The sequence below is a fragment of the Strongyloides ratti genome, scaffold srae_scaffold0000006 (assembly GCF_001040885.1).
Source record: "Strongyloides ratti genome assembly S_ratti_ED321, scaffold srae_scaffold0000006".
NCBI lineage: Eukaryota > Metazoa > Nematoda > Chromadorea > Rhabditida > Strongyloididae > Strongyloides > Strongyloides ratti.
This window is the reverse complement of record NW_020171524.1, coordinates 15,512-29,066: the sequence shown is the minus strand read 5'-3', so window position 1 is coordinate 29,066 and position 13,555 is coordinate 15,512. Positions and strand designations below refer to the sequence as shown.

The 13,555-nt window shown below is 27.6% G+C and overlaps 7 protein-coding genes across 7 annotated transcripts; all 7 read left to right on the top strand.

Annotated features, from left to right (window-relative positions):
• Window positions 1-2,786: 2,786 nt before the first annotated feature.
• SRAE_0000064200 (Hypothetical protein) lies at window positions 2,787-3,353 on the top strand (the record flags this gene model as incomplete). The annotated part of the gene is made up of 2 exons (XM_024646559.1): window positions 2,787-2,892; window positions 3,178-3,353. The coding sequence occupies 2 exons, from the start codon at window positions 2,787-2,789 to the stop codon at window positions 3,351-3,353; spliced, it is 282 nt and encodes a 93-aa protein (XP_024500729.1).
• A 269-nt stretch (window positions 3,354-3,622) lies between these two features.
• Window positions 3,623-6,346, top strand: SRAE_0000064100 (Reverse transcriptase domain and Integrase,catalytic core domain and Ribonuclease H-like domain-containing protein; the record flags this gene model as incomplete). The annotated part of the gene is made up of 2 exons (XM_024646558.1): window positions 3,623-5,270; window positions 5,523-6,346. The coding sequence occupies 2 exons, from the start codon at window positions 3,623-3,625 to the stop codon at window positions 6,344-6,346; spliced, it is 2,472 nt and encodes an 823-aa protein (XP_024500728.1).
• A 111-nt stretch (window positions 6,347-6,457) lies between these two features.
• On the top strand, window positions 6,458-6,754 carry SRAE_0000064000 (Hypothetical protein; the record flags this gene model as incomplete). The annotated part of the gene is made up of 1 exon (XM_024646557.1): window positions 6,458-6,754. One exon carries the CDS (start codon window positions 6,458-6,460, stop codon window positions 6,752-6,754), a length of 297 nt encoding a protein of 98 aa, XP_024500727.1.
• Window positions 6,755-7,436: 682 nt separating this feature from the next.
• SRAE_0000063900 (Superkiller viralicidic activity 2-like 2) lies at window positions 7,437-8,310 on the top strand (the record flags this gene model as incomplete). Its single annotated transcript, XM_024646556.1, has 2 exons — window positions 7,437-7,484; window positions 7,846-8,310. The coding sequence occupies 2 exons, from the start codon at window positions 7,437-7,439 to the stop codon at window positions 8,308-8,310; spliced, it is 513 nt and encodes a 170-aa protein (XP_024500726.1).
• A 133-nt stretch (window positions 8,311-8,443) lies between these two features.
• Window positions 8,444-8,650, top strand: SRAE_0000063800 (Hypothetical protein; the record flags this gene model as incomplete). The annotated part of the gene is made up of 1 exon (XM_024646555.1): window positions 8,444-8,650. One exon carries the CDS (start codon window positions 8,444-8,446, stop codon window positions 8,648-8,650), a length of 207 nt encoding a protein of 68 aa, XP_024500725.1.
• A 163-nt stretch (window positions 8,651-8,813) lies between these two features.
• SRAE_0000063700 (DSH, C-terminal domain-containing protein) lies at window positions 8,814-9,790 on the top strand (the record flags this gene model as incomplete). Its single annotated transcript, XM_024646554.1, has 3 exons — window positions 8,814-8,962; window positions 9,052-9,168; window positions 9,238-9,790. 3 exons carry the CDS (start codon window positions 8,814-8,816, stop codon window positions 9,788-9,790), a joined length of 819 nt encoding a protein of 272 aa, XP_024500724.1.
• A 1,079-nt stretch (window positions 9,791-10,869) lies between these two features.
• On the top strand, window positions 10,870-13,530 carry SRAE_0000063600 (Reverse transcriptase domain-containing protein; the record flags this gene model as incomplete). Its single annotated transcript, XM_024646553.1, has 4 exons — window positions 10,870-10,903; window positions 11,041-12,629; window positions 12,675-13,145; window positions 13,183-13,530. The coding sequence occupies 4 exons, from the start codon at window positions 10,870-10,872 to the stop codon at window positions 13,528-13,530; spliced, it is 2,442 nt and encodes an 813-aa protein (XP_024500723.1).
• Between the last annotated feature and the right edge of the window lie 25 nt (window positions 13,531-13,555).

Sequence of the window (13,555 nt, the reverse complement as noted above, 5' to 3'; positions counted from 1 at the left end):
AAAAATATTTAATAGGAAAAAAGTTATATGCAAATAAAGGTTCAAAAAATTCATAAAAAACAAACTTACCTGAGTAACTTTGGGACCAGTAGTCATAAAATTATGAATCCATAGTCATTCGATAGAGAATTTAAATATGCCCAGACCTTTTTTTCTTTTTCTCAAATTTTCAATTTTGAAAAAAGTTATGGCCATTTAAACCTTACTTTGGGTCTAATTTGGACCAGTTAAAAATAATTTTTTAAATTTTTTCTTACAAAAAACAAATTCCCTGGCCAAAATTAAGCTATATAAAAAAATTGTTCTTAAAAATATTTGTTTTTAGTGTAATTTAATAAAGAAAAATGGTAAAAGTACAAACAGACTGATGTAACTTTGGGACCAGTAGTCATAAAATTATGAATCCATAGTCATTCGATAGAGAATTTAAATATGCCCAGACCTTTTTTTCTTTTTCTCAAATTTTCATTTTTGAAGAAAGTTATGGCCAATTAACATTTACTTTGGGTATAATTTGGACCAGTTAAAAAAAATTTTTTTAATTTTTTCTTACAAAAAACAAATTTACTGGCCAAAATTAAGCTAATTTTTAAAATTTCATAAAAAAATATTTAATAGGAAAAAAGTTATATGCAAATAAAGGTTCAAAAAATTCAAAAAAAACAAACTTACCTGAGTAACTTTGGGACCAGTAGTCATAAAATTATGAATCCATAGTCATTCGATAGAGAATTTAAATATGCCCAGACCTTTTTTTCTTTTTCTCAAATTTCCATTTTTGAAGAAAGTTATGGCCATTTAAAATTTTTGTTTGACCAAATAAGGCTTTAGATGTAAATTTTTTTATATTTTTATTATGAAAAACAAATTTTTTGGCCATTTTTTACCTATGTACAAAATTTTATGTTAAAATTATTAAAAATAAAAAAGTTAATTTTTTGCGTTCTTGAAGCTTTTACTATATGAAGATGAAATTTTTTTTAAAAATGATTACGTTTTTCGTAATCAGCGTGTTTTTATCTATTAGAAAAGTTATTTAAATATTTAAAAATTGAAAATAATTTCACCTACTCAATACTCGCCTATATATATTTAGGATTTTTCTCTTCCAATAAATATCTACCTATTTTTTATGTGTAATTTTATTATTAGCTAGCTATATCCATATTTGGAAGTAGTAGCAGTGCAAAAACTAAAACAACCTCAAGAAATTAAAGTTGTTTACGTACTCAACATTTTTAAAATTTGAAATTTCATAATTTGGTTTTATATTTTGTGACTTTGTAATGCATTAAAAAATATATATAAAGAAAAAAATTATTTTAATGTGTATAAAAAAATTACAAAAATGTTTTATAATTTCAATAATAAGTACATTACTATAAATCATAAAATTAATAATAAATTAATTTATATTTAAAAAAAATTAAAAAAAAGATATACTTAATAGAAACTTTTTTCTAAATGTATTATATTTTAAAAAATATAAAAAAAAAAATTTTTAATAATCTATACAAAAGTAAAAAATATTTTTTTGGCGCTCACACTTCGTTATTGCCCCAGGTTACAAGTCCAAACTCACAAACACAATAACTTAACTTATACTTTATTATAATAAAATTATAATAATAACAACTAAATAATAGAAACGTTTCAATCTCTCCTAAATGGGAATTAGAAATTTACATAAAATTTACTAACTTACAATTTCTACTAAGTAGAATTATTTAAGGACAAATAAAATTCCTTTATATGGGAGATATATATAAAAATTATATAACAAAAAACCTAAAATAATTAATTAGTAATATAAATATAAAATTTCTAAATTAGGAAGAGAGAGAAACATTATAATAATAATAAAATAATGATAAAATAACTACAATCCTCACTATTTATATAGATAATTACAATTAAAGATACCAAAACATCACAAATCTTTAACACATAATATAACAACAATTATATTACTCAAAATTTTTTTTTTTAATCAAAAAATTTACTAAAATATAAAAAAATAACAATTAAATTACTATTCTAAAGAATTATAAAATAAAAAAATATAAAAATTCTTATTATAAATTGTTATTTATATTAACAACATACAAGAAACAATTTAAAAATTATTAACTTTTTTTATATATTTTAATATTTTTTTCTAATGTCGTATTGAAAAAAAAGTTTATTTGTACTTACTATTGAAATTAAAAAAACATAATAATTTTTCTAATAGTAAAACTGATGGTTTTGTAATCAAAAAGTTAATCCCACGAACATATAAAAAGAATAAATTACAAGAAAGAAATGAAATGATCATGAATGATCAAGTTATATATTGATATTATATAATGATGATTAATTTTAAATATCATTATTTTTTTATATATATATTTGGTTTTAATTGTAGATTAAATTGGGTTTTAATTTGGATTCAAGATCCATTAATAAAGCATCTAAACTAACTTCACGACTATTTATTTACGTGCAGAGTCCAGTTAAAACATAAAAATTCTACTGGTAAACAAAACTGGAAAGCAAAGAAAATAAATTTTACCAAGCTGGAGTGGTTAGAAGCAAAAGAAGATTTTAAATCGGCTATAGAAGTGTTGCAAAAAGATTTAAGAGAAATTTGGAATATTCTGAGAATATTGGAAAAAGACTTAAGTTCAAAAGAATAAGTCAAGTTAGTGAAAAGTGCACATAGGATCCAGACAAGATCAGTTAAAAAAAATATCAAATTATACCAAAATTTGATAAAAGAATACAAAGAGAAAAGAGAAATCGCTATGAGTAGAAACACTAGTGCTGCGATGGAAAATAGAATGAATACAGAAGATAGTAGAAAAGGAACAGGTTCCAGTTGGAGAACCATGGAGAAGTTTGACGCTAGAAGTGGGAAGAATTTCAGAAAATAGGCAGAGCTGCTGGAAGACTATTTTATAGTGGATAATTTAGTCAGGGATGAAGCAAAAAGAGCCGCGATGCGTACAAGATTGGATGAAGAATCGAGAGAATTTCTAAGATCCAGAACGCCTATGGAAACGGGTACATTCTAGTGCTGCGTAGAGACGTTATCAAAAAAGTATAATGGGCAAAAAGCAAAGAAAGCCGCTAGTATGAGGGCACGTGCTTTTAAACTCGATATGCGCAAATAAAAATTCTGTGCTTCAATTTTAGAATATGCTGACCTAGTGACTGTGACTTCAATTTTAAAAAACGAAGAACTGTTAAAGCATCAAATAAATATGATTCATGAACAATTGAAGAATCAAGAAGAGCTATGGATAAAATTATATTATCAAAAGAAGTATGAAAGTTTAATAGAACTCGCTATGGACTTAGAAACTTCTTAGAAACTGATTTGTGAGAAAAAGAAAAGAAAAGACCAATTTTCTTGGAATGAGAAGAATAAAGGGAATGATAAGGGTCAAGGTGAAAAGAAAGACTATAGCAAAGATGCGAAAATGAAGCAAAATATAAAATGTTTTAATTGCAGTGGGATGGGACATTATAAGACCAATTGTCCATTATTAAAAGAAGATAAAGCGAGAGTAGAATTAAAAAGAATCTATTTTAAAGATGAAGCATCGGAAAGTATGAAAGTAATGAGAGAAACAAAAAAATGTTGAAAAGAATGTTGGAAAACAAAGTTTACAACAGGGATGTAAAGGTAAAACAAGAAAAGAAGAAGTTTGACTTGACTAAGGAAAGCAAAGAAACCGAAAATGAGAAAATAGCAACTTTAAGAACAGCGGTAGAACCATATGAATTCTATTTACCAGTAGAAGGTAAAGATGGAATATTGTTGAGTGGATTGATAGATTCTGGAGCGACCAGAACCATAGTCAAGAAAAGCACCGCAATGAGATATGGATTTAATCAAAATCTGCAAACTATGACGAAGATAGTTTTGGCAGATGAAACGATGAAGAAAGCTGTTGAATATTTTAAGACACAGTTTAAGATAATACCTGATATTTTAGTGAATTGCAGTATTGTAGTTGTAGAAGATAGTGAGTTAAGTGATAGTAAATATTCTTTAATAATAAGAAGTGATTTATTAAAGGCTACTGAAACTATTTTAGATTATGGAAATAAAACAATAATCATGTGTGGCAGAGAGATATCACATTTAACTGTGAGTAAAGAAAAAGAAAATGATAGAATAATAGCCAAAAGAGCTGCTATAAACTCGGAAAAAAAGGTTGAAGAACTAAAGAAAGAATTTAAGAATGTGATAAGTCAAAGTAAGGATGACATTGGAAGGTGTGATATAGAAGCTCCGAACTTTGAGATGACGGACAAACAACCTCCAAAGATTCCACGTTATCCAGTACCTTTCAGTAAAAAAGAAGTTATAAAAGAACAAATTCAATCATGGCTTAAGGCAAATGTTATTGTTGAAGATAAATTTGTAAAATGGATAATGAATTTGGTAATAACACCAAAGTCTGATAAAACAGATAGAGTATGCTTGGATAGCCGTCCGTTAAATAGCAGGTTAATTAGTTTTGATTATAAGACACCTACTTTAAAAGATAAAGCAGAAATATTAAATGGTGCAATGTATTACACAACGTTGGATCTGGTACAATATTTCAGTCAAATTTCAATTGATGAAAAATCTAGTAAATTTTTAGGGTTTAGAGCACCAGATAATACAACATACAGATTTGTAAGATTACCGTTTGGAGTAAAACATGCAACTGCTATTGCACTAAGAATTATAAATGTTGTTTTGCAGGATATAGAAGAAGCATTCAGTTATGTGGATGATATATGCATAGCGACAAAAGGAAGTTTAGAACATCATTTTTCTAAGGTAAGAGAAGTGCTAGAGAGATTGAGTCAACATGGGTTAAAAATAAATTGGAAGAAATGTCAATTTGCATGTGAAGAAATTCAATATCTTGGATTTTTGTTTTCAAGACAAGGACAAGAACCGAGTCCAAGTAGTACTGAAGCAATCAAGAATTTTCTACAACCAAAGAACTTGAGAAGTTTAAGACGTTTTTTAGGAAAGGTAAATTTCTATAAGACACACATAGAAAATTTGGCAAGAATAGAGATTCCTTTAACCAATCTGCTGAAGAAGAAGAATTCTCTCTTCGAATGGAATGAAGAGTGTGAGAAAAGTTTCTCACAGATAAAGAAAGAGTTAATGAAAACTTGTAGGCTAATAATGCCAGATGAAAAGAAACCTTATGTGATACATTGTGATGCAAGTGGTAATGCACATGCAGCAGCACTAATGCAAGAAAATTCAAAAGGTTTGAAACCTTTAAGGTTTTATTCAAAACGGCTGCAAGATAGGAAAACATTTGTGCCAGCTGTTGAACTTGAATTACGCTGTATAGCAAGTTCACTTTCATATTTCAGACAATAGGTTTTTGGTAAGAAAATTTTGGTCCTAACGGATCATAGACCGTTAAAGAAGTTAATTGAAAAGAATTGTGAATCTCATTTATTGAAGTATGTGAGGGCAATAAAAGAATATGATGTAGAGGTACAATAAATTCCAGGAGAAAGGAATATAGTGGCTGATTGTTTAAGTAGAGCATATTTGAGAAGAAATAAGGTTAATGGTAAACAAAGTGAAACTTCAGAAGAAGATGAAGAAGGTAAGGAGAGTTTCAATGAAGAAACTTTAGTGGAAGAAATAACAGAAGAGAAAACAAAACAAGAATATATGGAAGCAGTTCATACAAATCTTGGACATGGTTGTTTTAGTAAGTGTTATCCATTGTTGGTAAAAAGAGTTTATTGGACAGGAATGGAAGCTGATTTGAAGCTTTTTATAAAGCAATGTATTAAGTGCGTAAAAAGAAATCCAGTATACAAATCAAAGTTACCAATGAAAGCCATAGAAGCTAGTTATCCATTGGAAAAGATAACTATAGACATTATGGGTCTGTTAAAGAAAAGTAGAAATAACAAGACTCACAAATTTGGAATGGTAGATGTTTTGAGTCGGTATGTTATGTTAGAATCACTTGAAGATTGCACGGCAGAAACGGTTATGAAAGCGATAAAAGATGGTTTCTTTAATCGTATTGCGATTCCAAAAGAAATAAAGACAGACAATGCTAAGTATTTTGTAGCAAAAGAAATGGATCAATTGATGGAGATGTTTGGTGTGACATTAGAACATACTGAACCAAGGCATCATGAAGAGTCGTCGATAATTGAAAGAACTTTTAGATCAATTCAAAATATGATTGCGAAGTTGATTGAAGAGGATGATTATCTGGATTGGGACAGTTTATTGAAGCCAGTTAGTTATTTCTATAATCAACAAATACACTGCACAACACAGGAGTCTTCCCATTCAATAATGTTTGGGTGAAAAGGGCAATTACCTGTGGATTTGAGAAAAAGCAGAAATTTGCTGTATCTAGTTGATTATAAAGATGATGTGTTGGAAAGAAATGCAGTTTTTGAATTAACAAGAAAGATAATGGTTGAAGAAAAAAGTTTAAGAAATCAAAAGCACAATGAAAGAGCAAAAGAACCAGCTAAAATTAAGAAGCTTGGTACAGAGACAAAAGTTCTGGTAAAGAAGCCGGTTGCAGAAAAAATTGTAATTGGGAAGTTTTCTTCTGAATGGAGTGAAGGGTATAAGATATTTAGAAGAGAAGGAAACAATTTCTGGTTAACAAAAGAGAGAGGGAGACCTATAAGAGTATTTATGGATAATGTGAAGCTCGATCCAAAACCAGATGAAACCCAGGAGTGGGAAGTTTCTGAAAGATAAAGAAGTAAAACTGATGTTTTTGTAATCAAAAAGTTAATCCCACGAACATATAAAAAGAATAAATTACAAGAAAGAAATGAGATGATCATGAATGATCAAGTTAAATTTTGATTTTATATAGTGATGATTTATTTTAAATATCATTATTTTTTTATATATATAATTTATTTTAATTGTAGATTAAATTAGTTTTAATTTGGATTCAAGATCTATTAATAAAGCATCTAAACTAACTTCACGACTATTTATTTACGTGCAGAGCTTAGTTAAAAACATAAAAATTTTACTCTATAAATCACACATTAAAATGTGTTTTAAATGTTAATCAGTCTAAAAATTATTAAATTTATAAGTTAATTAATTTCGTTATAAGAACAAAATAATTATTCTATTATGTATAATAAATTATTTTACATATTATTATTAACTGTATTTATTCAATTTTTTAATTTTTTTACATTATTATTATTATTATTCAAATTTTTTCTAATGTCATATTAAAAATATATTTTTTTCACGTAGGTATTTAACACGATAAAAAAATACTTTTTAACAATTTGATATTATTTTGTTAGTGTTCGTGCCGCGCTTTCAATTTTTAAATTTTTTTCTTGTTATCGTTTAATCAATCTATTTTGTGATATTTTTTTAATATAATTTTTAATTTTTTTTTAGAATAATTATGGCTTATTCAAGAATGATTGCTGAAGACGACAAATTTAGTCATGATGTAAGTTTTATAACACAATAAAATAATATATTTTTTTAGGTTATTAGTAAGAATGATATTTATTATGGCAATTTTTTAATAAAATGCCAAATTTATCAATTTCAAAGTTCGAAATTGATAATTTTTAAAAACATTCCTGTTTGTGCATGGAATAAAATGAGAATGTTCTTCTCGCAGCACACACAGGATCAGGAAAAACTGTTGCTGTGATTCATGCTATTCATTTAGCATTAAAAATGGATCAAAAGTGATTTATACTGGTCCAATTAAATCTCTCTTGAATCAAAAATTCAAAGAATTTGAAGAACTTTTTCCAAATGTAATTTTTTTTAGAATTTTTTTTTAATAACATTTTTTTTAGAAGGTTGAATTGTTGACTGCGGATAGCGTAAGAAACCCACAAAGTCTAATTTTGGTAATGGTAACAGAAATTTTCAATAAAATGATTTTGGAATTTAATCACACAATCGAAAATGTTTCTTATATTATTTATGACGAAGCACATTTCATGGGTGATTTGAAAAGAGGAAATATTTGGGAGAAAAGTATAATATGCTGTCCAAAAAATATAAATATTTTGCTTTTAAGTGCTACAATTGAAAATTCAAAAGAAGTTGCTACGTGGATTACAACAATTAAGGGCAAACCTTGTCATCTTATAAAAACAAAAAAAAGATTTGTTTCTTTAGAATTTTATGTTTCTTCGTGTGATGAATCACTTTTGTATACTGTTAAAGATGTCAATGAAAAAATTTATAATGCTGCATTTGACAAGATTCAAAAAGAAAAATCTTATGCTACTTCTATTAAAAAAAAATATTTCTAACGTTTTGGATCAATAAAATGATGGTGATTGCTTGCCTGCATTATTTTATTGTTCAACAAAAAAAAATTGTGATTTTATCGCAAGCTTGATCAGATACAAGTACGATTTCTTGGATGAAGATGAAAAGAAAAATATGGAAACTGTTATTGGTAATGTTATGGAAAAATATAAAGACAGCGAGTTAATTCAAATGGAATTAATGATATACAAAAAAATGTATTTAAGAGGAATCGCTGTACATAATAGTGGATTGTTAAAAGTAACAAGATCTTTCGTTGAAGCTTGCTTAGAATATAAACACATTGTAATGAGAGGAACAAATGAAGAAAGATTAGTATAAAAGAAAGTAAAATTTTAAAGTCAGTCAGTCTTAATTTTTATTTTTCAATTACTTCTTCACTCATTATTATATCATTACGTTTATTTAAATAAAGTTATTTATTAAATTCTAATTTCTATTTATTATTTATTAAAATGAAGATATAATATTGTTTAAAATAAGAATGCTAACTTGTAATAAAGTACTAGATATCCCTCAGAGAGAGATAGTAGCTGAACAAGGGCAGTATTATTTTGAAGAAGATCAAGATGATAAAAACATTAAAGTCCTCTTTACAACAGAAACTCTTGCTGTAGGACTCAATTCTCCAGTGTCAGCGTGTTTTTTACGAATTTTAAAAAATTTGATGGAATTGAAGAACGTGACTACAACTTTAGTAAATTTATGCAAATAGCTGTAAGAGCTGGAAGACGAAGAATTGATAAAAAAGGATATGTCATTATTATGACAAATGCAAAATTGAATGTTGCTGCGCTTAAAAATAAATTGACACTTAAATCTTCAGTACCAATGAACTCGTAATTAAGTGTCACATATAATTTTGCTCTCGATATGTGTGGATTTTCAAATTACAAAGAATTCTTTAGAAATTCTTTTAAAGACTATCAAAAAAAAAGCTTTTATGCAAACACTGCTATTTTCAAAAAAAGAAAAGAAGTTTTTAAAGAACTTAATTTCATTAATGAAAATAATGAATTAACAAAAAAAGGAATGATTGCTGCGAATATATCCTATGTTGAAGGATCGATGATACTTGCTGAATTAATTGAAAGCAATAACTTACTTAATAAAAGGATTGATGCAATTGCTGCAACATTCTCTTTATTTGTTTGTTCAAAAAGTACATCAAAAGAAAAATCTCAAGAAGCTAGTAAATCAATTAGTGCTGTGTGGAAAATCCAAAGAAAAATAAATGAAATTGAAAAAAAAATAGATTTTTCAAAAAAGGAAATGTTGGAAGTCAAAATTTATGGTGAAATGTATGAAAAAGTTCAAGACCTGGTTAATGGAAAAACAATTTTTGATACTATTGAATCTTCAGAAATTTACGCTTTAATATTACTAAAAGTCATCAAGGACATTAAAAAATTGTTTGAAGAAATTATAAAATCATGGATTAAAGATACCAAACGACCATAAATTATTTAATTGAAACAATAAATGAATGTTTAAAAGAAGACGCTGAACTTGATGATTATAATGAAATTTGAACATTGCTTTGATTTTAAAATAAATAATTTATTTTATTATGATATTAAAATTGTATAATTTTTATGCTGCGTTTTTTTAAATAAAAAATAATTTAAAATAAATTGCTAAAGCCTCTAATTAAAATAAAAATTAATCTTTATTATTATCGCAGTCATTTATACTTTTTGATAGCACAGGAAAAAAACAATTTTTTTAGCTTTTATCCTGGTATTATTTTTTTTCATTACAAATCAAGTCACTTCACAAGTAAATCTAGAGCTGAATTTTAGTTAAGGAAAACCACTATTTTTTTTATTTACAAATGGTGGTTTTTAATAAGTTGATTTTCAACGTCAAAATAAAATTTTTTTTATTTTTTTTATTATTTTTTCATAAAATACAAACTTTTGATGAGAAAATGATCGTTTTTTTTCTCATTTTACAATAACATTGTAAAAAAAATTTCTTTTTTTTATTTTCTGGTTTTCGCGTATATTTTTTTAAAATTTGTTGATTTTCAGTGTAAAAAAGTTTTTTTTTGTAATTTTTTAAAAAAAAAAATATATTGTAGTGCTCCTCAACTAAAGGTGTTCTAAATTTGGAGCTTTATGATAAAAATTAATTTTTAAAATTAAGTAAAATTTTAGTGTACATTTTTTTGTTTTAAGAAAGTGCTACAACGAGAAATGATGTTTTTTTACTTTATGTATAATAAAATTATTCACTATATATTTTTAAACATTAACTTTTAGATATTTTTTTACTTTTTGCTTAAATTCGTTTATCTGTTTCGTTTCGTTTTGTTTTTTAATTTAATTTTTTTTATTCTTTTTTAACGTTTATTTTTTTTAGATTCTATAAAAAAATGTCAAGAATTACAAGAAGTAATACTCATTGTCCCGAAGAGAACCCCTGTTTTATATCATTGGTATATTAATATTAAATAAAGATAAATTAGACTTAAAACTTTCTGACACCTGTGGCGATCCTGGGTGTTATTTAATATTTAACTTGTTTCTTAACCTATTATGAAAGAAGAATCAGATGCGCTAATGAAGATGAGTAAGGCCGAATTATCATCGTTGCTATCATCTACTCTCTCGAATCAACCCAAAGTTAAGTCTCTTTTACTGGTCAAATGGATTTTGATTTGTTTTTGTTATCAAACCACCATTTTTTCTGTAATCTCCTTTTTTTAGCGGTTGAGAGTGAAAAAGTTGGCAAATTGATTCAAACATTGTCAGATGATGTCGTAAAAGAACTTGCTAAATTTTTTGGTATAAAATTCATGTCTTCAACTTCCTACGATTCTGTGATTGAATATTTGCAAGAGCGTTATAATAAAAAAGAATCTCGTTTTTCTGTTATAGCTAGATTGTCGGACACTTCAAAGAAACAAGACACATTATTCGACTGGTTTTCTCGTTTACGTTCGATGACTCATCAGTTCAAGGCAAAATTTAGTACAGAACTGTGCGATCTTGTGATTATCAAAGACATTATATCTCAACTCCATGAACCATTGAAGATTGAATCTATTAAGTATGTTGAGTCCACTTCGCTTGAGGAACTTAATCTCACAAACTTTTTATCTTATGTAGAAACTCTTCAACTAGCAACTTCTATAGACCAAATTAATGCATTTAAAGTTGTCAGAAAAAAGCGTCAAAGAAAGAATCCACGTTATTGTAAACGATCTTTCGGCACCAAGCAGAAAGACGTTGATACTATCACTTTTGATTCAGTCGATTTTTTGTCAACATGCTCGAAATTTATTGCTGTGAATCTATCTTCTACTGTTTCATGTAATATGAAGATTGATACAGGTGCTGATGATTCTGTTTTACCTTTTTCTTTTTACAAAAAGAATCTCTCGAATGTCCCGCTTCAAAAAACTTCAAAGACTTGTACTTCAGCTACTAATGCTTCTATTAAAGTGTATGGCTTTTTCAATTTTTCATTCAATAATGTTTCTTATCCTTGCTATGTTGCTGATGTTGCAAGACCGCTTTTAGATGGTAACGCGGCTTGGATAGCTGTTCAACTGCAATTATCTTCAAAAGTAGATGAAATCAAGCACGATCCTAATCTCCTCTCACAAATCAAACAAAAATTTCCAAACTTGTTCAATCTTTCAGGTAAACAAACTGGTGTTTATGATTATATTGTTGATGACGATATACTTAATCATCCTCTATTTTTTATCCCACCACGTCGTATTCCTTTTGGACTGGAAAATGATGTTAAAAGTATTATAGAAGAATGGGAAAAGCAAAACATTATCACGAAACACACTTCAATTGCTAAATGGAATACGCCATTGTGTTTAGTTAAGGCATCAACAAAGCCTTTACGTATCTGTATGGATTTTTCTGCAACTGTTAATCGTGTTACGAGTACTCGCTGCACTTTACTTGATAATTTTGATGCTCTTTTTAGAGATTTAAGTGATGCTTACTTTTTCACACACTTTGACCTATCCTCAGCATTTTTGCAACTACGGTTATCTGATTCACTATCATCCATAATGACTTTTAAAGTTTTAAATACTACTTATAAATGGCTTCGTTGTTCTTTTGGATATAAAAATTCTCCATACCATATGCAAACATTTTTATCATGGGTACTTCGTGATTGTGTTGAATTTACGAAAATCTACTATGATGATATTTTAATATATGCATCAAATATGTCAGATCTTACTAAATATACTTTCCAGGTTTGTGAACAATTGGACTATTATAATTTCGTATTGAACGCACAAAAGTCAGTTTTTGGATCCAATGTTGTCTGTTTTTTAGGCTGGAAGATACAAAACAGAAAACGTTAATAGACTGATGCTGCCAAAAATTCCATTCTTTCAATTCGCTCTCCCCAAAATGTTGCTGATATACGTACAATTTTAGGTGTTTGTGCTCATTACGCTGATGCTATTCCAAAATTGATGAATTTTATTCTCTTACTTTCTCCGTTGTGTCGTAAGTATGCAAAATTTGAATGGAGCTCCACATTAGAATCACTTTTTCAAAAATTCAAGGCTAGCATTCTATCATTATCACATAGCTACTTCTTTGAGAAAAATCGACCGACCTATTTATCATGCGATGCTTCAAGTATCGCAATTGGAGGCGTGTTAGAACAACAAGTTAATATTGGTGGAAAGTCAGTCCGTGTTCCAGTTTTATATTTTAGTAAAGCTCTATCTCAGTCACAAATCAATTACTCTCAAACTGAAAAAGAACTTTTTGCACTGATTACTGGACTTCAAAAATTTAAATATTATATCATGGCTTCCAACTGCAAAGTTTTTGTAGACCATAAAGCACTTTGTTATTTGATAGATGTCAGTCAAAGCAAAAAAACCAATTCCTAATCATATTTCTGGTCGTCTTCAACGCTGGCTACTAATTGTTCAATCTTATTGTCTGTCTGTTGATTTTATCCCAACATCTAATTTTTGCATGCCGGATCTTCTTTCTAGAATGGTAGCTACAATGGATACATCTTCTGAGTTAGTTATTTCGGAAATGTGTGTTGAAAGAGAGTTTGCTGCTGTTAACTTCAATACCTTCTTTTCGGAAAGTAATTTTCGTTCGGCAATCTCTGAAGATGTGGATATTGGCAGAATCAAAAAGTTTCTTAGTGATGGTTTTCCCGTTTTTTCATCTCTATCAAAACATGACAAATGAATTTATAGAAATTAAAAAACACTTT